Raw genomic sequence first — 27,511 nt, 5'->3', positions numbered from 1 at the left:
GGGATGACGTATTTCCGCTTTTACGTAGATCCCAGTGGAGAGCGTGCACTGTGATAGGTACTTCTTTGACAAACACAGCTTGTGTCCAATAGTATTTTAGATTAAAAAAAAAAAAAAAAGAGCAGACCTGAAAGTAACGGGTACTTTTCAGCCTTCCTAGAAATTAACTCGAGTAAAAGTAAAAATATTTGTCTTGGAAATGTATTCAAGTAAGAGTAATAAGTACCAAAGAAATCTAATACTCAAGTAAAGTACAAATCCTCTGGATATGTACTTAAGTACAGTACTCAAGTAAATTTACTCCGTTACTGTCCACCACTGGACCTGGGACAGCGGCATGTTTACCACTGTGTTACATCACCTTTCCTTTTAACAACACTCAATAAACGTTTGGGAACTGAGGACACTAATTGTTTAAGTGTTGTATGTGAAATGTTTCTCATTCTTGCTTGGTATATGACTTCAGCTGCTCAACAGTGGGGCATCTGCTGTCATATTTTGCCCTTCATAATGCGCCACACATTTATAATGGGAGACAGGTCTGGACTGCAGGCAGGCCAGTCTAGTACCCGCACTCTTTTACTACAAAGCCACGCTGTTGTAACATGTGTAGAATGTGGCTCTGCATTATCTTGCATAAATAAGCAGGGACGTCTCTGAAAAAGACGTTGCTTGGATGGCAGCATATGTTGCTCCAAAACCTGTACTTTCAGCATTTATGGTGCCTTCACAGATGTGCAAGTTACCTGTGCCATTGGCACGAACACCAGAGCAGGCCCTGGCATAGGCAGTATAGGCAAATGCTAGGGGCACCGTCATCCACGGGGGGCGCCGAAAGGGGGGGAGAAAATAATAATAATAATAAAAAATAAAAATTTAAAGAATATATATTTTTTTTATCAGTGCCATTACTACTATTATTCGAAATATTATATAAGCCCACAGCAATATAACGTAATGGCAAGGACTATTAAATAACGGAGAAGCCTTTTTTCTGGGTTCTGGCTCGTTGCACTGTACCTGTCCTCTGTGAGGGGGGCGGGTCGAGAGGCGCGCTGCCTGAATCTGGCCGGACCGAGACTCCAAGACCCAGGGAGAGATTGACTGATGCTGTAGCGGAATTACAAGGTCCAAAAGACTGAAACCATCCGGCACTCAGTGAAGGAAAAGACGGAAAGAAGAGGAAGAAAAACGTGAAGGAGATAGAGGTACTGTAACGTCAATGTGATGAAGTGAATGAAATTAATAGTTTGATGATCGTAGTTACCGTAGTTGGAGCAGAGTGTTTGCTAGCTTACTTCGGCAGCATCGTTTAATAATCAATTAATAGCTGAGTCGACGTGTGTTAATATTACTCCACTTAAATTCATAAGGGACGTTTGGAAAGTTAACATTAGGCCTGTTCAGGTGTTATTACAGGTGTCTTTCCTGCTTGTATGTTAAAATGTCGCAGTTTATGTTTGTTAAAGTTTACATCAGCTTTGAAGTGCAGTTAAAGTATACTGTTAATACTCCACACCTGCACTTGTACTCTGGTTAGATTGAATTGATTTTCAATGACAAAGTTGAATGAATCTCATCACATTTTCATTATTACTCTATATTAGTCTTATGTATAGCACACATCAAGCATCTGTTTTTTTATTAAAACATAACGTCCAGTGGTCACATATACTTCTCTTCTCTCTTCAGATGCACTTTTAACATATTTCACCACCACCAGCCCAGTGACACAACATTAGGTGCTCCTGTTCCTCTACCTCAGCACAGCAGAGTGACACAGCATCAGGACTAAAGGCTGCAGCAACAGACCTGCTGACTGGACATCTCTTCTGACTAGTTCACAGAGGACCAGTTAAAAAAAAAAGCAGTTACACATTTCCCAAAAACAAAGATGGAGAGTGTCAACATGACTTTTGTAACAGAGTCTTAGTCAATGGTGAAAAAATCCAAAGAAGCTGGCTGATGTACTCAAACAGAAATGATAGCTTGCACTGCTTCTGCTGCTAAATGTTTTCTCCAAAAGAATACAGACTTAATAAGGAAGGACTAAAGGACTTGACAAATGGAAGTCACTTGCTGAAGGTTCATGAGGATAGCCAGGAGCACAATACCCACATGGCAACAAGGAAGGAGGAGGAGGTCATCATTGTTGGGAAAGTTCACTTCCTACATGAACTAGTTCAAAGTTCAGTTCACTCATTTTAAAATGAATAAGTCCATAGTTCATAATTCAAAATTTTGAACTAAGTTCACAATTCCAAAAATGAACTAGTTCATAGTTCTTTTTTTTTTAATATGTTGCTGCGAGCTATTATTTTTCTAAATGATTGCCACAGCCCATATAGAACCACAGACAGCTATTTATCAGTATTAACACTGCGGCTAGGAGATGAAGACAGCGGAGCCCCTACTGTACGCCATTAATGTGATTTGGGTGGTAAAGGATCTGCTTTGGCTGCCGTGTCTTTTGATTTTTTATTTACTCGCACATACCTTGAAAGGCTGGCCTGGTGCTTTAGTTCAATGTGCCGTTTCAGGCTTGCTGTTGACGTTGTTGATGTACGGAGTTGCTTCTTGAAACCCGGTGGGCAAAGTTTACACAAAATGGTCAGATTTTTCCCACCTGGATCATCACTGACCTTCTCATTAAATTGTTTTAAGTAATCATACAAAGATGCTGTATTAATGGTTGCGGCAGAGTCTGAGGTAGTGCTGCTGCCTTCATTTGTTTTTGCCCCCATGCTTCACATGTTGATGATGTATGCTGCGGTGCGACTCTGGTGGTTGGTATTGCCAGTGTTATGTCTGTTCAGGCCGAATTAATCTGTGTTCGTTTGGTAATGCCTCACTTCATGTTTGGTATGCAGCTGTTTCTGTCTGAAATAGTTAAGTTTAATTTTGATCGAAAGTAAAAAGAGTTGCACAAACCTCTCGTCCAGCGTCCTTTTTATACACAAAAGCCAGACTGGGTGTTTTTTCACTACATATTAAGGCTGTTCACGGTGTGTTTTAGCTGGTTTTCGCCCGGAAGGCTCGATGGAAATCTGCCACTGTCTTGAACGAAGTTAAACTGTAAGAACGCGTCGTTCACAAAGGCCAGAATGACCTCGTTCACAATAACGTTCATCAGGCAGAAATGTGTGCGTTCATTTCACGTTCGCCCAAAATATGAACGAGATCATGAACGATCGTTCATTGAACGCGTTCATGCACGACACTGGAGGTCGTTTTGCAAAGCGGCAAATACATAAGCGAGAGACAGCACTCTGAGGCTGAGAAATAATATGTTTGTACAGTGCCTTATTTATATTGTATTTTTATCACTTGTTTCTTTCCTCAGTTTTTATTTGGTGTGATATTTTTGACTTAAAAGAAATAAAATCTTGAATATATACATGCAGTTTCTTAGTGAGTGTATGAAAATTGATTGTGAAATTCACTGCGATGCAAGGGGGCGCCACCTAAGATTTTGCCTAGGGCACCAAATTACTCACTGTCACTGGGTTTCAAGAAGCAACTCCGTACATCAACAACGTCAACAGCAAGCCTGAAACGGCACATTGAACTAAAGCACCAGGCCAGCCTTTCAAGATATGTGCTAGTGAATAAAAAATCAAAAGACATGGCAGCCAAAGCAGATCCTTTACCACCCAAATCACATTAACGGCGTACAGTAGGGGCTCCGCTGTCTTCTTCTCCCAGCTGCAGTTAGACAACCTGGTTTTGCAGTATATTGTCGGAGAGCTGCAGTTTCAGTGTTAAAACTGATAAATAGCTGTCTGTGGTCCTATATGGGCTGTGGCAATCATTTAGAAAAATAATAGCTTGCAGCAACATATAAAAAAAAAGAAAAAAAAAGAACTATGAACTAGTTCATTTTTGGAACTGTGAACTTAGTTCAAAATTTTTAATTGGGCCGGCACTGACTAACATCCCCCCCTTCCATCACAGATGCTAGCTTCTGAACTTTGCGCTGGTAACAGTCTGGATGGTCCTTTTCCTCATTGGCCCGGAGGACACAACGTCCATGATTTCCTAAAACAATTTGAAATGTGGACTTGTAGGACCACAGCACACTTTTCCACTTTGCTTCAGTCCATCTCAGATGAGCTCGTGCCCAGAGAAGCCGGAGACATTTCTGGATGTTGTTAATAATAAAGTTGTTCACTTTGCATTGTAGAGTTTTAACTTGCACTTGTAGATGTAGCGACAAACTTTGTTAACTGACGGTGGTTTTCTGATGTGTTCCTGAGCCAATGTGGTAATATCCTTGACAGAATGATGGGATCAAAGGTCACAGGCAGTTAATGTTGTTTTTTGGCCTTGCCGCTTACATGCAGAGATTTCTCCAGGATCTCTGAATTTTTTGATGATATCATTGACTGCAGATGAAGAAATCCCTCAATTTCTTGCAATTGTACTTTGAGAAACGTTGCTCTTAAACAGTAAGACTATTTGCAAACGCAGTTGTTCACAAAGTGGTGAACCTCACCCCATCCTTGCTTGTGAATGACTGAGCCTTTCGGGGATTCTCCTTCTATACCCAATCATGGCACTAACCTGTTTCCAATTAACCGGTTTCCAATTAACCGGTTCACCTGTGGAATGTTCCAAACAGGTGTTTTTAAAGCATTCCTCAACTTTCTCAGTCTTTTGTTGCCCCCGTCCCAGATATTTTGGAACGTGTTGCAGACATCCAATTCAAAATGAGTGTATATCTGCACAAAAGCAATAAAGTTTATCAGTTTGAACATTAAATATCTTGTCTTTGTAGTGTATTCAATTGAATTTAAGTTGGAAAGGATTTGCAAATCATTGTATTCTGTTGTTATTTACGTTTTACAAAATGTACCAACTTCATTGGAATTTGGGTTTGTACTTTCTTCATGAGCCAATGTCTGGAAATCTTACAAAGCCTAAACATGAATGTCTGATGGCAGTCCAGTTGCTATTAGCTGAAATCTTTGTACCTTAGAATGTCCATTACCCACACGTTGCTTTCTGGGTAGCTGTCATAACTAACTGCAACTCCAGGTAACATCCACATGTATGAGCAACTGGTCTTCTCTGTAATCCCAGAAATTGTGTGAAACTGACAGTAATGGTCTTTCCTGTGAACAAGTCCCACCCAGTGCAAAATCTGAGGAAAAAGGAGAGGTACTGGATGTCTGACTCTGAATTATGTACTTACATACTTGAAAATGTGTTTCTCCTGGACAGTCTGGGTACTAGGATAAGTAATTGATCTTAGTTTTTGGTGAGCAAGCTCCCTCCAGATTTGCTCAATGTTATCTGCTGCTGAAAGCCTCCAGCAGTTGTGGATATCCATGATTTCCAATAATCCCTCATGGTCAACAATTTCAAAATCTGGACAAAAAGATTAAAAGATCACTTGCTCAGACTCTGAGATATACTTCAGAAAGTTGTCCTTAAGATCACTCTCCACACAGCCCAAAACAGCTTGCTCCAGAAGTACGGGTGCAAATTTTCACAGGAAGGTACTTCTCTTTCTGTCAGCCAGATGTAATAATTCAACCTATTCTTTCCTATTCTTGTTTACCAAAATCATGACGCAGGTATGACACTTTAAAGCCATTTCCCATGGTGTACTGCTCATGAAAGTCCAAAATTCTGACATTACATTCCTCGAAATGCCTCCATCATCCACAGCCTTTTCAAGCTTTCCATCTGAAAGTCATCCTCCATGATACTTTGCTCAGAAAACACTTGAATAAGTTCTCTAAGAATCTGACCACGATTTATACACTCTCTCTCTTTGACTGGCTTGTTCCTGCAACATATTCATGAAAGGAGGCAAGAGTTCCCGAGAGAGAGGCAAGGTATAATCAAGACTGGAGGACTCCATCCTAGAGACACTTTCTGTGTGAAAAGTCACAATTCCACTATCCTCTAATACACCAACATGAAATAACGTTTCATGTTCTGGCAAACTAGATGCATCAGTTTGGTCAACTGTGGTGTATAGAAGGGCAACACTTTATGTTGTACATGAAACCGGTCTGTAGTGCAAAAAAGGTTGGGGACCACTGATCTAATGAATGCTGCTGAAAGTCAGTTAGATTAATGTCAAAATCATTTAGGCTCCCTTTTGCATTTTTCCCATCTGGAAAAAATAACTTCACAGCCTTTTCAATCAAGTTGTTTTTTACTGTCCTTCGTGACACCCTCAATTCTGGTTCCCTCACTCTTTTTGGTGCACACCTGCACAAATTCCCCTTTCTTCCCCGTTCTTTGGAGTTTGATGCCGTCTCTCAGACATGTGATCACCTTTGTTTCTTGAGAGATTTCCTCTGAGCCACTCAAAGATCTTTGACTTGCAACTGCTGGGTTCTTTTTCCTTTGGGCTGCAGTATTAAAAAACAGCCAGCCGATCACCATAGGATGGCAGATACTCTATTAGCTGGTCATCTGTCATAACGTGTATGACCACTGGAATCAATCTAAAATGAAGAAACATTCTGAATTTTTTGCAGTCAATTATAACAATGAACAACCTGATTATCTATCACCCGATATTATTTACAAAGCTCTTCCAAGACTTTTTTAATGTTTATATGTGATTTGCCAAAACTAAGCATTTCCTATATTAACTACCTTCTCCTGTTCCATTCGCTGTATGTCTTCCTCTGGCACTTGCTGTGACCTAAAGTAGTCACTTAGCTCATCCATATTTTGCCCGTTTAACAATCCCCTACCTGCATCCCTGTTCAATGAAATTAAACTAAATTATTCACCTAAGAAGAAAGGTGGTACTATTTTCATTTTTTTATCTTTATATTACTTTTAAAATAAAGCTCTTGGTTTTCTGATTTTCTAAAGCTGCCCTATGATATTATGACAAATTCACACTCTGAACCCCAGGCGATTGGCACATGCGCTCTTCCCATCTCATCTCATTTTCAACTATTTATATCAAAATTGTGACTTTTTATCTCATAATTATGACTTACCACTTGGATAATTTTTTTTATTGGTGGCAGAAACGGGCTTCCATTATAGCTACTTTTTCAACTAAACACATGAATTAAAGTGAACTGACAGAGTTTATTTTCTCACAAGAAATTTATTATTACATTAACTCTTTGTACAATATATGGTTAATCACACAGCCATCTTCCTCCTCATAGTTTGGGTGGTCCAACTAGCTTCCAGCCCTCCATTTTGCTGATTTTTGTAAAGAAGGCCAGTGTACCCAGACCAAGACACGCTGATGTACCGGTCATAGCACTGTGGGCTAGGGAAGGAGACAGAGACAAACACAAACACACACATATTGCTTCAGTTAGGCAATCTCAACTTAATTCTTATACTTTCTCTGCCATAAAATAGACAAAATGACAAAAACAATTATTACATTATTCAAACAATTTACCTACATTTTTTAAAATTTGTATCTTACTTTTTTACCTCAATATTTTAATATTTTTATTTGCTTTCTATTTCATAATACCGTGAGCATTTTATTGTACATGGTATTCTATTGTTTTTATTGTATATTGTACTTTATTGTTTCTTATTGCCTCTATATTTGCCCTTATATTTTTATGGCATTTGTACTGAATGTACCTGCTGCTACGATGACCGAATTTCTCCTCGGGGATTAATAAAGTCATCTATTGATCTATATAACAAACCCCTGTATTAGTCACCAAAGGGGAGTTGGTTACCACAAGTGCTAGGACCCTGTTTTCTCAAATCAAAGTAACAGCAATGCTTAGATATACACAGAACCACACAGCTAAAAATACAGAGGAACAGCCTTTAGTGGCCTTTAATGATGCACGATAAAGCATTAAATGTCTATCACCATATCTCAGGAGAATATGCGACAAAGATATTTATCATAATCGATGACTGCAGGTAGCAGCACATATTAATGCAAACAAAATGTAAGTGTATTCATCCTTTTTCAATGAGCTACTGTCATAGATAGATAGAGAGATAGATAGATAGAATTACTTTAATGATCCCAGACTGGGAAATTATTTTGTTACAGCAGTAGTGGGTCCGCAAATAAAACACTTTGTACATAACATAAGTAGAATCCAATATATACATAGTGTATATATACAGTTCACAGTGTGCTATAAACAATAAACAATAATAATATATACAACAAAACAAAATATGCAAAATATACTATAACAATAATAATTTATACAACAAAACAGTAGGAGAGACCAGAGTTCTCTGTCAGGCAGAGGTGAGAGAGTTATTGTATAAAGTGATTGCTTGTGGCAGGAAAGATTTCCTGTATCTGTTGCTACGACAGCGAAGCTGTAGCAGCCTTCCGGAGAAGGTGCTCCGCTGTCTGACCAGTGTGAGTTGGAGAGGGTGGAGAGGATTATCCATGATGGATAACAGTTTTTTCAGTGTCCTCCTCTCCACCACAGCCTCCAGAGTGTCCTGTTTGCAGCCAATCACAGAGCCAGCCTTCCTGATCAGTTTGTTGAGTCTGTTGCTGTCGCTGGCTCTGATGCTGCTTCCCCAACAAACTACAGCAAAGAAAAGTACACTGGCCACGACAGACTGATAAAAGATCTCCAACATCTTGCTGCACACGTTGAAGGATCTCAGCTTCCTCAGGAAGTAAAGTCTGCTCATCCCCTTCTTGTACACAGCTTCAGTGTTAGATCTCCAGTCCAGTCTGTGGTTGATGGTAACACCCAGGTACTTGTAATTCTCCACCGCCTCCACATCCTTTCCCAGAATGCACAGAGGTTGGAAAGCCGTCTTCCTCTTCTTCCTGAAATCTATCACCATCTCTCTGGTCTTGCTGATGTTCAGCCGCAGGTGATTCTGTCCAGTCCACTCCACAAAGTTGTCTACCAGTGCCCTGTACTCTTCCTCCTGTCCCTCACTTATACACCCAACAACAGCCGAGTCGTCAGAAAACTTTTGCAGGTGACACGACCCGGTGTTGTACTGAAAGTCAGTGGTGTGTAAGGTGAACAGGAAAGGAGACAGTACAGTCCCCTGTGGAGCTCCTGTATCACTAACCACCGCATCAGACAGAACACTGCCCATACGGACAAACTGTGGCCTGCCTGTCAGGTAGTCAGTAATCCAGGAGATCATTGTGTCGTCTACACCCATAACCCGCAGCTTCTCCCCCAGTAGCAGTGGCTGAATGATGTAAAAGCACTAGAGAAATCAAAGAATGTGATTCTCACAGTGCCTCCTCCACCATCCAGGTGCGAATGGGCTCGTTGCAGCAGGTAGATGACAGCGTCATCAACTCCCAAGTGGGGCTGGTAAGCAAATTGCAGAGGGTCTAGCAGGGTTCTCACCTGCGGCCTCAGGTTGGCCAAAACCAGTCTCTCCAGCACCTTCATGACGTAAGATGTGAGGGCCACTGGTCGATAGTCATTGAGGTCTGACGGTGTCAACTTCTTTGGAACAGGAACCAGGCAAGAAGTCTTCCAAAGCACCGGTATGCTCTCCTGACCCAGGCTCAGGTTGTAGAGGTGTTGTAGGACAGGAGACAGCTGGCTGGCACATGTCTTCAGGATCCTGGGGCTGATACTGTCAGGGCCTGCAGCCTTCTGCTGGTGGAGTCTCTCCAGCTGTCTCCTAACCTGGCCTGCAGTCACAGTCATGCGGGGGAGGCTGCCGGTGTCTTCAGTGGAGGACGAGGAGGAAGAGGAGGAGGAGGAGGAGGAGGAGAAGGTGGAGGAGGAAGAGGAGGAGGAGGAGGAGGTGGAGGTGGAGGAGGAAGAGGAGGAGGAGGAGGAGGTGGAGGTGGAGGAGGAAGAGGAGGAGGAGGAGGAGGTGGAGGAGGAAGAGGAGGAGGAGGAGGTGGAGGAGGAAGAGGAGGAGGAGGAAGAGGAAGAGGTAGAGGAAGAGGAGGAGGAGGAGGAGAGGTGCTGCACAGGAGAGCTCACAGCAGGGGAGTGAGGGAGGAGGGGAGGAAGCATTTGGGGCAGTGAGGGTGTGTGGGGGTCTGGAGGTGTCATGGAGACGACAGAAGGCTGTGAGCTGAACCTATTGAAGAATCTGTTCAGCTCGTTTGCCCTCTCCAGGCTGCCCGATGACTGTCTGCCGCTCACCTTACACCCAGTGATCTGCTTCATACCAGTCCACACATCCCTCACATTGTTCTGCTGGAGTTTGGCCCCCAGCTTCCTCCTGTAGGCATCTTTACAGGCCCTCAGCATATCCCTGAGTTCATGCTGCACTCTCCTCAGTTCTTCCCTGTCTCCGGACCTGAACGCCCTCTTCTTCTTGTTAAGAAGGGCTTTCAGGTCATTGGTGATCCACGGCTTATTATTAGGGAAGCAGCAAACAGTCCGGGTTGGCATGGTGGTGTGTTCACAGAACCTGATGTATTCTGTGATGCAGTCGGTCATGCTGTCGAGATCCTCTCCATGTGGCTCAACAAGTGCATCCCTGTCTGTCGACTCAAAGCAGTCCTGTAGTGCGTCAGCAGCCTCCTGAGTCCACCTCCTCACGCTCCTAGTGTGGACAGGCTGCCGCTGAGCAAGAGGGATATACTTAGGGGTCAGCAGGACCAGGTTGTGGTCAGATCTTCCAAGAGGGGGGAGGGCTGTGGGACTGTATGCATCCTTAGCATTTGCATACAACAGATCCAGTGTGTTACAGTTTCTGGTGGGGCAGTCAACATACTGGTGAGATGTTGGGAGGGTTTTGTCCAGTGAGACATGATTAAAATCCCCAGTGATGACAATAAATGCGTTAGGATGCTGCGTCTGTATCTGGGCAACAGCGGAGTGGATGACGGCACAGGCCAGCGCTGCATCAGCTGAAGGAGGAACGTACACACCGATAATGACGGCGGACGTGAACTCCCGGGGCAAATAATAAGACCTCATCCCCACAGTCAACAGTTCAATGTCCGGGGTACAGAGATGTTTCTTCACGTGAACATGTCCGGGATTACACCACCTCTCACTCACGTACAGTGCAATCCCTCCTCCTTTCTTCTTTCCGCTGCTTGTCACGTCCCTGTCCGCCCGAACAGTGCTGAAGCCGGGAATCGCCACGCGATCATATAGATGACTGCACTATAAGTATTGTGTGCATCCATTACCACAACAAGGAGGCAGTCTACAAGAAGGGCCTGAGCCAGCTGTACTTCCTGAGGAGGTTCAGGTCCTTTAATGTCTGCAACCAGATGCTCCAGTTGTTTTATCAGTCTGTTTTTGCGGGCACCATCTTCATTGCTGTGGTCTCCAGGCATGAGGGCATCAAAGCGAATGACGCAAACAGACTGAATAAACTCATAATAGAAGGCATAGTCTGTTGTTAGCTCGAAACTTGTCACCCTGGTGGAGGACAGGGTGCTGGCGAAACTGCTGGCCATCATGGACATTGTGTCTCACCCGCTCCACAAAACTCTGGACAAGCTTAAGAGCAGCTTCGGCAACAGACCAATTAAACTCCGCTGCCTAAAGGAAGAGCACAGGAAATCACTCCTACCTGGTGCCATCAGACTTTACTAAGCTCACATAACCAAACACAAACATAACTACTTGCTTTATATTATTTCTGTACATAAACCTGCACCTTTTTCTCTTGCGCCTTATGTTGCACTTACCTCAACATTCAATTTTATTTACCTCGATATTTTTATTTGTATTTTATTTCATAATTACCCAGGGTTTCTCACAGAAAACTTGCTACGCCTGATGGTAGGTTTGGCAGCCAACAAGCGGCGAAGCATGTTTTTTTTTGTGACACGGGCCTGACACAGGCCAGCAACTGACTGATGGCAGTGCTCTATAGGTAACAGATTCAAGATGTAGTAGAGTTTAGAGTGATTCCATACTACCTTTCATTAAATCAGAGTTAAAAGTTAATTGGTGGGCAATTGCATGCCTTAGGAGCCAGTAAAGGCATTTAAAACCACCAATTATGGCTTCATGCTCCATATCAATCACTGGCTCGAAAGCTGCAGTGATTGACAAGCCTACAACATGAAACAGTGCAAGCTAACTATTGGATATTTCATAATAGATATTTCATTATAATCGGTGACATATATTTACATCTCTCTATAAAAGCAAGGAATCTCTGTCTGTCAGTGTTTGCCTCAAATATCTCTGCGGATCAGGATCAGACTGACCTATGAGTTTCCACGTGGCTGCTATGTGGTTTAAGGGTGTGCAACGTTGCATTTGTTTGGACTACTACTAATTTATTTAAGAAATGTTTTACGAATTCCGCTAGCATTGCTAACCGTAGCCACCACAGTCACGTGCGCACCAGAGCCAATCACTGCAGAGCCCACCGCCACCCCCCACCTTAAGAAACAAGCGGATTTATACCTGCAGCGGCACGAGCTGGGCTGGGATTTTGCCGGTGGTTCGGTCCCGTTCTGTGCATCTAAACTGACTGTTGTGGATTAAAGCCCCTGTACGGAGTTTTTAACTGGATATAGAAAAGTCTCTGGTTTCTGCTGATGTCTCTCTGTTACCTACAACAGCAAATGAGCCCATCAGCGTGAAGATACGCTTTTTCTAAGTAGTCTAATTCTATACCTCTGAAAGGCATTGGTTCGGGTCGGACCACTGACGAAATGATTTACGGCAGTCAGACCGGAACTGACGACATTCAGGATACGGCATAGCTGTTTTGTTGCTACGCTAGCCAGTGCTAACCGAGCTAAAACTTTTGTCATGGCTGATAATGAGACAAAGAAAAGAAAAAGAATTCGAACCGAAGACCAACGAAAGGCCAAGAGGGAATCCGATCGAGCTAGGGCTAAACACGGATAAACATTGGCGATTCCTTCCAGAGATGGAGAGAGTTGCGGGGCTTGAAGGGAGGGTCGGATCCAGAATTCGCCTGATTCCTCCTAGACAGGTTTGTAAATTTTATTTCATTTATGAAATGTAATGCGGGACGTAGTTTACAGCAATACATGAATTTATGTTGTTACAACAAAGCTGGCTAACGTTACCACTAGATTAGCTCTTGATACTACACTCGTGAAAACGACAACAAACCTCTTAGATCACGCATCCATTTCAGCTGTGTGTATGCTTCAGCCCAGCCGACCTGCAACGATGCATCGGTAATATCCTCTGTCATTATAAATGATTCAGTTTCTTACTTAGAACAAAACATCCATCACAATCACTGTGACTTTGCTGTAACGCTAGCTCTGTAGCACCGTGGGTACTATATATAAGCTGGGAAATTGCAGCGCAACAGCAGCATTACTTTGTTTCACCGGCGGCATATTATATTAAGTAGAAATACAAATAGACACATTACCTCGTCCATATGCACGCTGCAGATAGCTGCTAAAAAAAAAAAAAAAAAGTTTTCAAAGCAAGTCCCGTCGTCTTCCCGACGTTTCCAAAACAAATCTACACGCGCCGGCCAGACAAACGTCTTCACGACAGTGGGCGCTAGAGCTCATGGGAAATGCAGTCTTCATTCCGGCAAAACACTACCGCTTTCGTCCAGCGGGGCTGCCAAAATCAACACTAAATGAAAAGTCTGTACAGGGGCTTTAATTAGACTAAACGAGTTCGGACCGAGTCTGTTCGGGTCTGAGGAGATCCGGAGACGCGCAGACAACAAAGTGGAATCGGAATCAGTGGATGTTCGTGTGTATCATTTACCTCAAATTTTAAGTACAAGTGTAAACAGACAGCAGCAATCCAAACAGACTCTCAAAATATAAACACTCAACAAGCCCTCATAGTCTGCTTGTACTCAATGGTCTGTTTTTTTGCTTGAGGTGGTGAAAAAAGTTTGTCATGTTCCCACCTTTGGCCATCAACCTTTTCTTGCATAACTTACAATTTTTGGGTGCTTTGTTGAAGATCTGACCTCTTGCAGCCAAATCACTGACGCGCTGCTCTGGCTTTGTGCCATGCTTTTGCTCATGCTGTTGTGATATGGCCTTTGTTTAATCACTTAAAATGTATACCGTTAATAAGGAAACATTTTGTATTGCACAGTCCTAGTGGCTGTGCACACTTCAAGATTTTTGCCAGGATTTGCTTAACAAAAATCTATTATATGAGTGATCAGCAACAGGAGTTCGCACACTAAAAGATCTCTCTCTCACACACACACACACACACACACACACACACACACACACACACACACGTGTTTCCCCTAGGATGGAGTTGTAGCAGTGGAGGTGAGTGTTCGCCCGCGTGCAAAAGCAAAGCACAAAGTGCACCCTGCCAGGAGGTTTTTCTGTGTCTGTCTCCACCAGAGGCTTAAGGGGCGTTCAGACCGAACGCGATAAACGCGAATGGAGCGGCAACTCTACATTGAAAATCAATGTAAATGGCGCGATGACACGCGATTCAGGCGACGGCGGCGCGAATGGAGCGTCAGGCACGGCGCGAATGACGCGTCTGAAGCGTCTGGCGCGGTGCGAATGAAGCGTCTGGCGTGGCGCGAATAAATTTGAAAATATCCAACTTTTCAGGCGGCATCGCGCCGCGACATCAAATCAACGACGAGTTCAAGCCGATGACGTCACTTCCCTCACGTACAGTTGTTTACGGTTGCTCAGAGCAACGACGGAGGAGAAGCTAATTGTAGCTGTGTGTGGGCACCCGGTTCTGTACGACACCGCAACTCACCTCAGACAGATGGACAGGCGCTCCGCAGCTGAGATGAGTGCCTGTCGTTGGTGTCCAGGCGGGAGATCCTGGCACCGACCCAAGCTAACAGGTCCTCGAACTGGGCTCCGGTCAGCCTGAGGTACCGCTGGAACTGGTCGTCATCCAGACGGAGCTCCTGGAGGAGACAGTGAAATTCCCCCAGCTCCGTGCGTCTCCGGAGGACTTCATGAATCCAGACACGATGGTGGGAGGTTTTCCGGCGTTTCTGGGACTTGTACAGCAGGTACAGTGCAGCAACGGTGGTGATATCAGCCATGATAGACGTGGAAAGACAGCGGGTTGAGAAATACCGGTTCAAAAATGAGCGAGCAAGCGCGAATGACGCGAATGAAGCAATTGACGCGAATGAAGCGAATAGTCCAAAATGATCACGCGGCGCGAATGAAGCGTCTGAAGCGATTGTATTCGCGTCTGTCGCGTTCGGTCTGAACACCCCATTAGGCTTAAAGCTAGGGTCTGCAATGTTGTTCAGAAACACATTTTGTTATACTTGGTGAAATGATCCTGCTATCCTGAGAGTAGTCAATACATTATGTATTCAGAAAAAGAAATGAAAATAATCGGACCTCTGTGGCAGCTGCAGGACTGAGAAAAAGCTGACCAATCCATGCTATCCGGCCCGAATAGCACCGATTGGTCAGATGCATGGATTGGTCAGATGCCTTCATGTCTCGTTCAGGTAATTATTTGTATTGTTTCAGGGGGATTTGTTATTTTCATGAAATATAAGTTTGCCAACTTGGCTATGTTTGTAGCTCGTATTAGCCCAATGCTAACGTTAGCTTCTTTGTGTGTTGATTTTAGCCATGAGAATGGCTAATGAGTCGGCCGATTTCCACTGGATAGGGGTCCGCTGCGTTGCGGCCTCGATCCGGTTTTGCTCTGCATTCCGGCAGTCCCCACCGGTTAAGGTTCGAGTCCGCCACGGCGCAGTACGGTAGACAGCTGGCCTCACAATGTGTGCTGGTGTCAACACGGAGTGTTTTATTTTGAAAAGTAACCGGATGTAGTTTGTTATTTCAGCGCTTGACTTCCTGTCTGCTCTGTGCTAAATTCAGCTGAATTGCTGGGTCTTGCTCCGGCATCTCCTTCTCCCTGTTGAGTCCCACTAAAAGATGCGCGTTCAAGTTTGTGGGGGAGTGCCACACATTCAGAGTGTCACCAAAATATTGCCTGCTGTTGAAGTCTGCCATGAGACCAACATTAAATTGTTGTGTTGCTGCAGTCAAACCTATAGAAGAATATAAAAGTGTATGCTATTCGAATCTAAATACACAAAATAGTTTGATCAGTGAGCAGTTCTACTGAGAGGTCCTTCAGGGTCTGCTTAGTCTATCAAACTATCGACAGACGTTAAAAAAACCAGACAGACATTAATCCAGGAAAAGGTTAATTCCCCCACACTTTGGATCTCTAGCATCTAACATCTCTCCAAAATGGTATCCTGTCCTGAAACTCAGTCACCGTTGTTTAGCCAGGGTTGATGCTGCTTCATTGGCAGTAGGAGGTTCACATTGCTGTGCCACCATAACAGATGCCTCAGTAAATTAGCTGTTGTAATTTTTACGGTTCCAAGTGCTTTTCTGCTCGCACAAAGTTTGCAACTGACAGCATTCTTTTCATCTTTGAGAGAAACTCAAAATAATGATGCTGCTTCTAGCTGTTGACATTAAACCTCTCTCCATAATTTATCATCCTATGTTCAGCTTTTTGGCTAGTAGCCAATGTGACCTGGCAAAGCCTTTTGAGGATGCTCAATTCATACCAAATCATGACACCATCACCTGTTACTAATGAACTTGTTTACCTGTGTAATGTTCCACACAGATGTATTGGAGAATTACCCAACTTTCACAGCCTTTACTGCCCCTGTCCTGAATTGTTTGAAAACTGTTCCTGGTATACAATTGCAGAACTGAAAAGTATTAGCTACTCTGTTTATATAATTATCTGTTTGTTCTACATTCATTCAAAATTGTGAATATAACAGGGTTCCTATTCTCACAGCAGTGACTATCCCAACAGGTCCGATGGCCATGCAAACACCTCTTAACAAAAGAAGAAGAAGAAAATGAAGCACAGAATACACCTGGGGTTCCTCTCCTGGGAGCCTTTACTGCTTATTTCCTCTGAGACACATTCAAGAGATGTTTAATGATGTTGGATGTGAATCAATCTCCTGGGTCACATGCTGGGGGTGTGAGGTCTCGAGGTAGTAGGATTAAGTGAATAAATAGAGAGCACACAGAGCTACCTTCCAGGATTGATACTTACTTTTGGCTCCCAGGAAGATACCTGATGCACAGCCCCCGATGAAGTAATTCAGTGGGTCGTCTGGGGCTTCACGAGCCTGAGCACTGAGACATGTTGCCATGCCAAAGATGGCACCCATGGTGGCTAGTAGAACACAAAGACAGCACAACAAAAATGTTATGCAAATTTTGGAATCCAAAGATCAGTACTTTGGACAGTGACACACCATAATACTGCAACACTTTGTTAAGAAAACAAGTTAAGTGAATACTTTCAGCTTTAAAGGGATATTCCGGTGTAAGTTTAATCCATGGTCTAACACACCGTGAAACTGTGTTAGACTCCCTCTCGAGAGATAAAGTTTGCAGGTCATCACCCAAGAAGCCTTCCTTGTTGTGTGGAAGCCCTGTGAGTTGATTACCGAGTGCAGTAGAGTTCCGCAGCTCAAAGATGATCATTACTGCAGTACTCTACTGCACTCGGTAATCGACTCACAGGGGTTCCCCACAACTAGGGAGGCTTCTCGGGTGGTGAGTTTCATTTATATTTTCTGACAAATACGGCAGCTATATCAAATGTTTGATGCCTTGAAATATGTGCTAGAACCCTATTTCTAATGTTGCTGAAGTTTGGTGCTTTTCTGAGCATCATTTGTGGCTTTTTGATGCCGGTATTATATTTGGACCCATTTACTGCAATGTATTGTTGTCGTGCGGTCGTTTCTGAAGATGCTAAAACTACGTTAGCTAGCAGTCTGCAAACTTTATCTCTCGAGAGGGAGTCTAACACAGTTTCACGGTGTGTTAGACCATGGATTAAACTTACACCGGAATATCCCTTTAAGTTCAGGATAATGCAGCAGGTAGATATCAATTAAATGCAACCTCCAATCTTGTGTTTCTATTACTGGTCGTGGAGTGTCCCCCTTCTTACATCTGAATGGTGGACCATCACATAAAACATAAATTCTAAATCTGTCTCTTGTTTTAGTAGTTTTAACATCACATTATTCAGTTACCCATAATAATAATAATAATAATTAGGGCCGGGACTTTAACGCGTTAATTACGATTAATTAATTACACCAAAAATAACGCGTTAAAAAAATTAACGCATTTTAACCGCACTAATTTTTGCACCGCGGAACGTTTCTCACTGGATGAGTTTCAGGGGTACCGATTATACTGGAGCACCAACTAACGTTCATGCATAGCGTTCATGACTTCAGACAACAACAATGAACGAAGAAGCAGATGAAACCGCTTTGGTTGGCCCCGTGGATGGGAAATTTTGTTTTAAAAAGCGGACGGATGGCAGCGTAGATAAGAGCACGGTTGTGTGCAAATTATGCAAGAAGGAGTTCACGTATCACCGCAGCATATCAAGCCTCAGATATCACCTAAATGCTAAGCAACTATTTATTATGTTGTTGTTGCAACTGGCACTTAATGTTGAACTGTTTATTGTTTTGGCCAAGGTTATTTACAGAGAGTTGGACTGAAATTGATTTGTTTAGATCAACTGTTGATAAAGTCTGTTATGGCCTCTGAAGATAGATGTTTTCTAATAGTCAGGGTTTCCAATGTTCTGAATGTACTTGAAAGTATTGTGTTTTACTTAAAAAGTGTTATAGTTTACAGAAGGTCTACCTACCTATAGGCTACCTGAATCTCTGAAATGTATTCCTAAATAAGCTATTGCTACACTTTATGGCAAAAAATTGCACTGGTCTGTTGGTCTTGAAAAAAAAACCAAAACAATGTTTTGTTGCTTAAGCTTATGTATTCAGTCATTATTCAATGGTATACTAAAATCCATGTGAAAAAAATTGCTTCTCACTGTTCTCAGGTCAAATATTTATATGCGATTAAAATGCAATTAATTTTGATCAATTAATTACAAAGCCAACGATTAATTCGATTAATTTTTTTAATCGAGTCCCAGCCCTAATAATAATATCTGATATCTGTTACATTTAGGCTTTCTTAGGAGGCAGAGATAGCTTGTGTTCTGTACGCCTGCCAGGGGATGCATCTGCAGTAGGACTGAAAAACCTCACACATGAATGGTTTCTGAGGATAAAATACTAACCTTCTCTATGGGGTATATCAGGGACTATCGGTCTTTATTTCAGTTATGATGAAAGAATCAAGTGCATTTTAAGACCTGCCGAAAAACATTTCCTTGGAATAATTCCATAGATTTGAAGTTTCTTATTGCCTGTAGACCAGATAACTGTATTTTTAAAAAAGATGACATCAATATTTACCCATGGTTACAGTTGTATTTGTAGCCCGTTGTACTGCTGCCAATGCAGAGTCAGGCTGGAATACCACAATTTGGTATGCTGAGCCAACCAGGCCTGAAAACACATGCAAACACACAAACATGAAATCAACAAAACCAAACCACAATTCTCTTGACTACTTTCTTATCAGAAATATAATTTAGCAAATTATATTCTGTATTTAATTCAAGCAAACCTGTGTTTTCAACAAAATCAAGTGATGCTTCATTTTAAACCTTTGGCTTATTTTACTGAATTACATCAATGTATTTGCAGTAAAAGTTAGTTTTTATTGAGTTTGTACTCTGGATGATTTTCCATGCAGAACAATGAACTCAGAATCTGACCTTCTGATAAAGGCAAAGCCATATTAAGGACTGTCTCATCAAATGTTTCTCTTACCAAAAGGAAAAAAACGCTGTTTCACTGTTCGAAACGGTAACTAGGTAATTACCAAAACAAAAAAAAAGGGACAGTTTTTTTCTTTTTTTTTTTTTAAAACAACAGAAGCCGAGAACGGACATGGATTTTTCTTTTTTAAATGCACCGCTATCTCGTGATAACGACTTATTATCTCGTTATTTCGATATAACAAAGGTTGTTTTCTCGTGATAACGATTTATTATCTCGTTATCTCGATGTAACAAAGGTTGTTTTCTCGTGATAACAATCTAATTAAATGTGTGTGTGTGTGTGTGTGAGAGAATGAGTCAGTCAGTAAGTGTAACAACTGTAAATGACCTTTAATGCGATAATTGTTTATAAGAACATCTTGTTTTTATTTAGTTTGCTGATATCCTTTGAAGCCACGTTATTATATTAGACGCTAAATGCAGGACTTTTACTTTCAAAGCGTCTCGCTGTGAACCGAGAACACCCATGTTCTTGTGAATCGTGTGTCTGCATGTTGGAAGTGTGCCTGCATGGTTTTTGCTGAACGTGATGAAAATGATTTACTTGGCACCTGGCTGATAAAGGTACAAGCTCTTATGGTGTGCCCGAAGGTGTGTTCCAGTGCACAAGGTTCCTGTAATAAACACTTTGGACCATCAGTTAGAGAGTCTGACCATCATCCAGCCGGGGATGCTGCAACGACATCAGGCTCACTTAGACTGCGCCGCTGATATAGCTGAAATCTTGCTAACCGTCTTCTTACATTACACACATTAATGTGTATATTATCTGTAATAGCAAGGCATAATGCTATTTTAGCCTGTGTCAGGCCTTGATTGAAAAGATATGTGACGCGGTGATCAATATGCTCCTGCTCCTCTGACATTGCTACAGTGAATGATGTTTCCTGCAATGATTTAATACACAGTGGGGCAAAAAAGTATTTAGTCAGCCACCAATTGTGCAAAATCCCAGAACCACACGGGGGGACCTAGTGAATGACCTGCAGAGAGCTGGGACCAAAAAACAAAGGCTACCATCAGTAACACACTACGCCGCCAGGGACTCTAATCCTGCAGTGCCAGACGTGTCCCCCTGCTTAAGCCAGTACATGTCCAGGCCCGTCTGAAGTTTGCTAGAGAGCATTTGGATGATCCAGAAGAGGATTGGGAGAATGTCATATGGTCAGATGAAACCAAAATAGAACTTTTTGGTAAAAACTCAACTTGTAGTGTTTGGAGGAGAAAGAAAATAGAAAATCTTTGGAGGGAGTTGAAAGTCCGTGTTGCCCAGCGACAGCCCCAAAACATCACTGCTCTAGAGGAGATCTGCATGGAGGAATGGGCCAAAATACCCGCAACAGTGTGTGAAAACCTTGTGAAGACTTACAGAAAATGTTTGACCTCTGTCATTGCCAACAAAGGGTATATAACAAAGTATTTAGATGAACTTTTGTTATTGACGAAATACTTATTTTCCACCATAATTTGCAAATAAATTCTTTAAAAATCAGACAATGTGATTTTCTGGATTTTTTTTTTTTTTTTTCTCATTTTGTCTCTCATAGTTGAGGTATACCTATGATGAAAATTACAGGCCTCTCTCATCTTTTTAAGTGGGAGAACTTGCACAATTTTTTGCCCCACTGTACTACACTACTGTTTTGATTTCTCGAAATCACAAATTAATTATCCCGTTATCTCGGGAAAACAGAGTAAATAAAATATATGAATGCATGGCCGTTCTCGGCTTCCGTAAAAAAACTACAACAATAAAATTAAACAAAAAAAAAACATTTACAGTTTTTTCCTTGTTACATAACACATTACTTACGGATTATCCAATAATAACCAGACCTCTGAGGGCCGAACAGAAACAAATCTGAACATATAAAGTGTTCCGTGTGTGTTCAGTGTGTGACTCTTTTGGCTCCCATGGTCATTACGGATTTAAATCATCGTTTACAGATGGGCTTTGTGGTGTCCGTGGGCTTGCTCTTACTGTGGGCAACGTGCTCCGTGCGTCTGATTTTTCAACAAGCCTAGGACGGTCTGCAGGAACACTCATGCCGCTCTCAGCTGACAGACATGCGGACTTGTTCAAAGAGTAGATAGATAATATTAAATATCCCCTGGATGGAAGTCAAGCAGGGTTTTTTTTATGACAAATGAACTATTTTCACCATCTGAGTTGCACGAGGCAGTCAGGGGTAAAGCTAACTGTTTAACAGTCCGATGTGGTTCCACACATCTCTGTATGTACTCGGAGTGCTGTGGTCGGGATACGCTCTGACATCTCAACAATCCGCGACTTCGTGATACAGATGCGAGTTGATGTAGCCACCAATCGGGAGGACATGGCGAAGCTAGCAGCCATAAAAGCTGCAGAGGAGACTGATGAATAACATGAAAATGCATTAAAGGGCTCTTACACCATCCCAACACCATCTCAACAAATAATAAATACACTGGACTTTTGCTCTCTCTCAATTGGATATTCTGACTTTGTGGCAAGCCTGGCTATAAGATGAGGCCATAAGATGAGACTGTTGTTCACTCATGATGGACTAATATGGACACATGTGCAGACACACATGTAATCTGTATGTACTGTCTAGAGCTTGAATTCAGCTCTATATGCTACTGCTGTAATATGTTTGTCAAAGGTCATAACAAAAGAAAAAAAGAGAAGAAAAGAAAAAAGTAATTTGCAAAAGACAAGAAAAGATCAGAATGAAGATTTTATACTGTGGGTAATGCAAACACAACATTCACACTGGTAACATGAACTTTACTATAACATGCGCTGGTGTTCACAAGTATGCTGATCAACAACACCACCTAATTATCTATTTTAAGTCAATCAGTACTAGTAATATAATCATTGCATGTACATTTTTGTCAATAATTTATAATACTTATTGTAATTTATATTATCAGAAAATGTTCTGATTAGAGCACAGACCTCCATCAGGTCTGGGCCATTTGTGTTGTACTTTAGTGCACTAATGTAGTTTGCAGGTTAATAATCCAACATTTTTTTTTACTACTGGCACTGAGCTTTTAAGGAAAAATCAGGTTGCTCTACAAAAGCAAACAAGACAAATGCACAAAACAAGAAGACACTGTGTTTCCCCCAGTATTTTCTGGGACTGTGGCCCTGGGGGGGCCTATGACTAGAGATGCACCGATCGATCGGCAACCGATCGCAATCGGCCGATAATCGGTTTTGATCGGAGTTCTCAAAATAGATCACATCAGGCCAATCAGATGACGTTTAAGTATAAAGACAGTGCATTAACTGCATGCAGGGAGGGAATTTCATGGCCGCCGTTGCCCCGCACTTTGGCCTTGATGCCCCGTGAAAAAAAAACTCATCGTACGGCCACAGTGGCCTCTGTGCCCCTGGCCCGGTCAGCGTAGCGAGCTTGCCCTGAATTACAGCCACCTGAGTGCAGTAACTTCAGTGAGTCCGCGGTTCGCGCAGGTGGAGTCTTACGATGACGATGATCTCACGTGAAAGCCTCTCTGTTTGAGAGCAACGTCTCAAAACAGAAGAACAAAACTTACAGCACAGGTGCGAAAGCGAGCGCAGCCGGTTTTGACATGATACGTAACTGACTTATGTGGTAGGATTTAGTCCGGTAAAGTTGGAAATATATTCACAGATTCGAACTTCCCGGATCAATAACTCATAAGTGAAACCTTGTTAAAACACAAACGACGGCTCTTTTCTACCGTAGTAAGGAAGACAATGAGCTACAACCGTATTTTCATCAAAACGAGTGTCTGGACATTAACTCTGGTCTGTATGGTCAGCCAGCTGTGAGACGAGGGCGCAGGGACCGTCTACAAAGTGCAACACCGAAAAGAGAAACTAGAAAAAATTCAATAACTTCCCTATTATTCAGAGTGTAGTGTCACCAAAATCACTCCACACATCAGTGGTCTCCTGCTGGTTATTCTACATTTTTTTGTTTGGAAAAAATGTGCTTTGCCATAATTTTGGGGAATTTCTATTGGGAGAAATATTCAATAACACTAATATTCAGTGAGGTGTCACAAAAATCACCTCACCCTAACCCTACTTAAGAAAAACTACTTTCCAATGTAACTTTAACTTGATTTTGGTATAAAAAAAATGTTTTAATACACAATCCATTTATTATTATTAATTATGATGTTATGGTATCAGTCTGAAAGGTAAATCAACACATTTTACTCAGTGGCCTTTGTGCCCTGTCATGTGGCCTTGGTGCCCCTAAAAAAAAAGTGAAGGCCAAATGGACTTGCCCCTAAAATGAAAAAATTCCCACCCTGACTGCATGCATTCCCACTAGTAAGCTACAGTTACTCTATGTAAGCTGAGTCCAAGTTGTCTCTAAGAGAGTCTCTAGAGTGTGAAATATTGCACATTGCCTCGGCCTGCAATAAAACGGTGGTCAATTCATGATACTTTCTCATCTCCTAATTTTTATACTTAATAATACAATGTCAATGTTGTGTAAGAAGAATCATTAATTAAATATATGAAAGTTACACAAGACAACAATATAGAAAAATGTATGGATTTGACGCTGTGATCGGTGATCGGCAATATCGGGATCGGCAGATACTGCTTTCGGTGATCGGTGATCTGCCCCAAAAATCCTGATCGGTGCATCTCTACCTATGACATATACTTATGTCATAGGCTACTTAGGGAATTAATTTTTTTTTTCTCTGGTTATAATGCTCTCACACAGCCATCAGGAACTCTTATATTGTAAAGAAATACAATTTTTATTATTTGTTTCAAGAGAGGAGTTATCCAAGTCAGAGTACTGCACGGGTGAAAAATAATGTACTGTGTCGGACACAGATGCGGATCGGGTTGGACGCGGGTCGGGTGTTACGATTGCCATTTTCAAGGTGTCACTTATCATCAGTCATTAATAGCGACACAAATGATCAGCATTTATATTTCATATGAGCTCATTCATGCGTGCTTACGCCCTCCCAGAACTCCCATTCCCCACGCTGTCTTACTTTCACTTTTAAAAATTGCATCCGTCCAATTTTCCTTCGGGCGTCGGTATCAATTTATAGCGGGTCGGCTCGGGACGAAATGTAACTTGTGCTGCTGTCGGAAAAACGGGTTGGATGCGGTGACCGTGCAGGACTCTGCTCTTATTTTGAATTGGATTTATTTATGCCTGATTTTTTAAGGTGCGGCAGCTTTTATTTTGCCATGGCGGTGCGCCACAGTCAATTACATGTAGGGTAAACCCTGTACAGAAGCTATAAAGCTCAGCAGCTTTTACAAAAAAATATATATAATAAAAAGAAATAAATCTTTTTTTTTTTTTGGCCTTTTATGGCTTTATTGATAGAACAGCTGAAGATATGACAGGAAACAGGGAGAGAGAGAGGGGGGGTGACACGCAGCAAAGGGACCCAGGTCGAGTTGAACCCAGGTCCGCTGCAGAGCCTCGGCACATGGGACGCGCGCTCTACCAACTGAGCTAAACAGTGCCCCAAATAAATCATTTTAAGTTCCGCATTCTGTCATCTAAAATTTATGCCATTACTTTTGATGATGTTTTAGTTTTCCGCCGTGTTATCGTTTCAGTATCGGTATCGAGATATTTTAGGCAGGTATCGTACAAAAATGTACATGCTATGATTATATTACTAGTACTGATTGACTTAAAATAGATAATTAAGTGGTGTTGTTGATCAGCATACTTGTGAACACCAGCGCATGTTATGGTAAAGTTCATGTTACCAGTGTGAACGTTGTGTTTGCATACAGAGATGTGTGGAACCACATCAGACTGTTAAACAGTTAGCTTTACCCCTGACTGCCTCGTGCAACTCTGATGGTGAAAATAGTTCACTTGTCATAAAAAAAACCTCGCTTGACTTCAATCCGGGGGATATTTAACGTTATGTTATCTATCGCTAACCTGCAGCTCTTTGAACTCTTTGAACAAGTCCGTATGTCTGTCAGCTGAGAGCGGCTTGAGTGTTCCTGCCGACCGTCCTAGGCTTGTTGAAGAAGCAGACGCACGGAGCGAAATATGGACATATTTAAAATGATTCCTTCTTTTTATTATTTATATTTTCACGCTGCCGACAGTAAGAGCAAGCCCACTGAAACCACAAAGCCCGTCTGTAAACGATTATTTATATCCGTAATGTCCAAGGGAGCCAACATGTCTGTCTCGCTCTGCTCTGTGACTGTCACCGTGAAACCACGCCCACTGTGGCTGCAGGCAGTGAAGAAGAAGAGAGAAGCTGCACACACAGACACTCTGCCCCGCTGTCACACAAGGTTCATGAAGTACCGATACTAATAAAACATGAAAAAGTATTGTTCTTAACGGCTGGGTATCGCGGTACCTTTTCTACTATCGGTTTACCGTGCAACACTAGTGACATCCTTATTTGGGACAACAATACTGATGTTTCTGTAACGTTAGCATGCATCCTTATGTTAGCTAGTTAAAGCGCTGCAAGTTACTGTCCGTTGATGATGGAGGAACTGTTTGAGGCTTTACAAGAACACTAACTGCAACAACACCTCCGTTGTCAAATTGGCTATAAAATTAAAGTAAAAGTCGTTTAGTTTAGCGTTGTGTAAGAACATGGTCGTAGCTTGCTTTGCATCAGTCCTGGGCTAACCTGCTAGCTCAAAATCCTTCGCCTTAGCTAAAACATTGATGCTTAAACAATACAGTTTATTGGCTGGCACGAACCAGCGCAGCAACATGCGACCGTATACTTTTGTTATACTTGCTGATAGTTACCCAAAGCCGTAGCCAGTTTGGTAGTGATCCATGTTTTCTCGACACAGGCTGTGCCCTCTGGTAGGTCCCAATACCCCATTTCGGTCGTAGGAAGGACAGGCTCTGAGGAGCGGAATTGTCGCGAGAGTCGTTTTCTTCGTGGGTTTTTGCGGCCCAAGTTTATGGAACATTACCACCAACTACTGGGTGGAGTTTGAAGCAATGATACCAGCACTGAACAGCGAACATGCACTTAACACCATGAGATATGTAGGACTAAACCTGACATAAGTATAAATAAATAAATAAATAGATAGATAGATAGATAGATAGATAGATAGATAGATAGATGCTGAAATAAATGAATGAATAAATAAATGCATGAATAAATATATAAATAAATACAGGAATATATCCCTCTGGCCTTGTTCGTTTTTACTACCCTCTCAGCTTGTTCGTGGCCAAAAATGGCCACCAACAGATTGAGTCTGTAATTTTTGGGATTTTGTATGTTTTTTGATGCTTTTACTGCATAAAATGTTTAATTAATATCAGTTCTTGTCATAAGTACAAAAAATTTATTCATTTTTAATTTTTTAACCCCTCAAATGCCAATTTGTTTCCACAATGCGCTTGTTGGAAAACTACCACAAAAATGATCACTGCCTATCTTCTCAGTGCTACCGGTTTATCTTGTATTATCAATAACACAGTCTGAGATATGTAACTGATTAACACCAACATTGATTATTATGCATTGTTATTTTTGTGCAGGGAAGGCAAAGTAGAAAAAACTCCCTCTCAGCTTGTTCGTGGCCAAAAGTGTCCACCTCCTGTTTACATTTTCAAAATGATATAAAACTAACATATATATTGAAAAAATTCCATTTTTTTTACCAGTTTTTTAAATTTGCATCAGTCCTTGTCATGAAAACTAAAATTTCATTCAAATTCTGAATTTTAACCCTTTAAATGCCTGTTAGATAACATAATGCTGATGATTTGTAAGGGAGAATAGCATTAAATCACCATGTTTTTACAAAATAATACATGCTACCTAAATTATTCTTTAACTATCATTGCAGCTTAATGTGTGTCAATAATAAGCAGTATCAATGATTTTTATGCTTCATTTGTTTTTTGTGCAGTGACAGAAAAACATAAAAA

General features: G+C 41.9%; 1 protein-coding gene across 1 annotated transcript; it reads right to left on the bottom strand.

Moving 5' to 3' along the window:
• Positions 1-7,067: 7,067 nt before the first annotated feature.
• ndufa11 (NADH:ubiquinone oxidoreductase subunit A11) lies at positions 7,068-26,522 on the bottom strand. The gene is made up of 4 exons (XM_030433587.1): positions 26,366-26,522; positions 19,165-19,257; positions 16,917-17,039; positions 7,068-7,258 (listed from the first exon to the last, which is right to left on the bottom strand). The coding sequence occupies exons 1-4, from the start codon at positions 26,442-26,444 to the stop codon at positions 7,146-7,148; spliced, it is 408 nt and encodes a 135-aa protein (XP_030289447.1). The 5' UTR covers positions 26,445-26,522; the 3' UTR covers positions 7,068-7,145.
• Positions 26,523-27,511: the final 989 nt, after the last annotated feature.

The sequence above is a fragment of the Sparus aurata genome, chromosome 11, assembly GCF_900880675.1.
Source record: "Sparus aurata chromosome 11, fSpaAur1.1, whole genome shotgun sequence".
NCBI classification, from domain to species: Eukaryota; Metazoa; Chordata; class Actinopteri; order Spariformes; family Sparidae; genus Sparus; species Sparus aurata.
The sequence above is the reverse complement of the archived record's forward strand: the minus strand, read 5'-3'. Positions and strand labels throughout refer to the sequence as shown.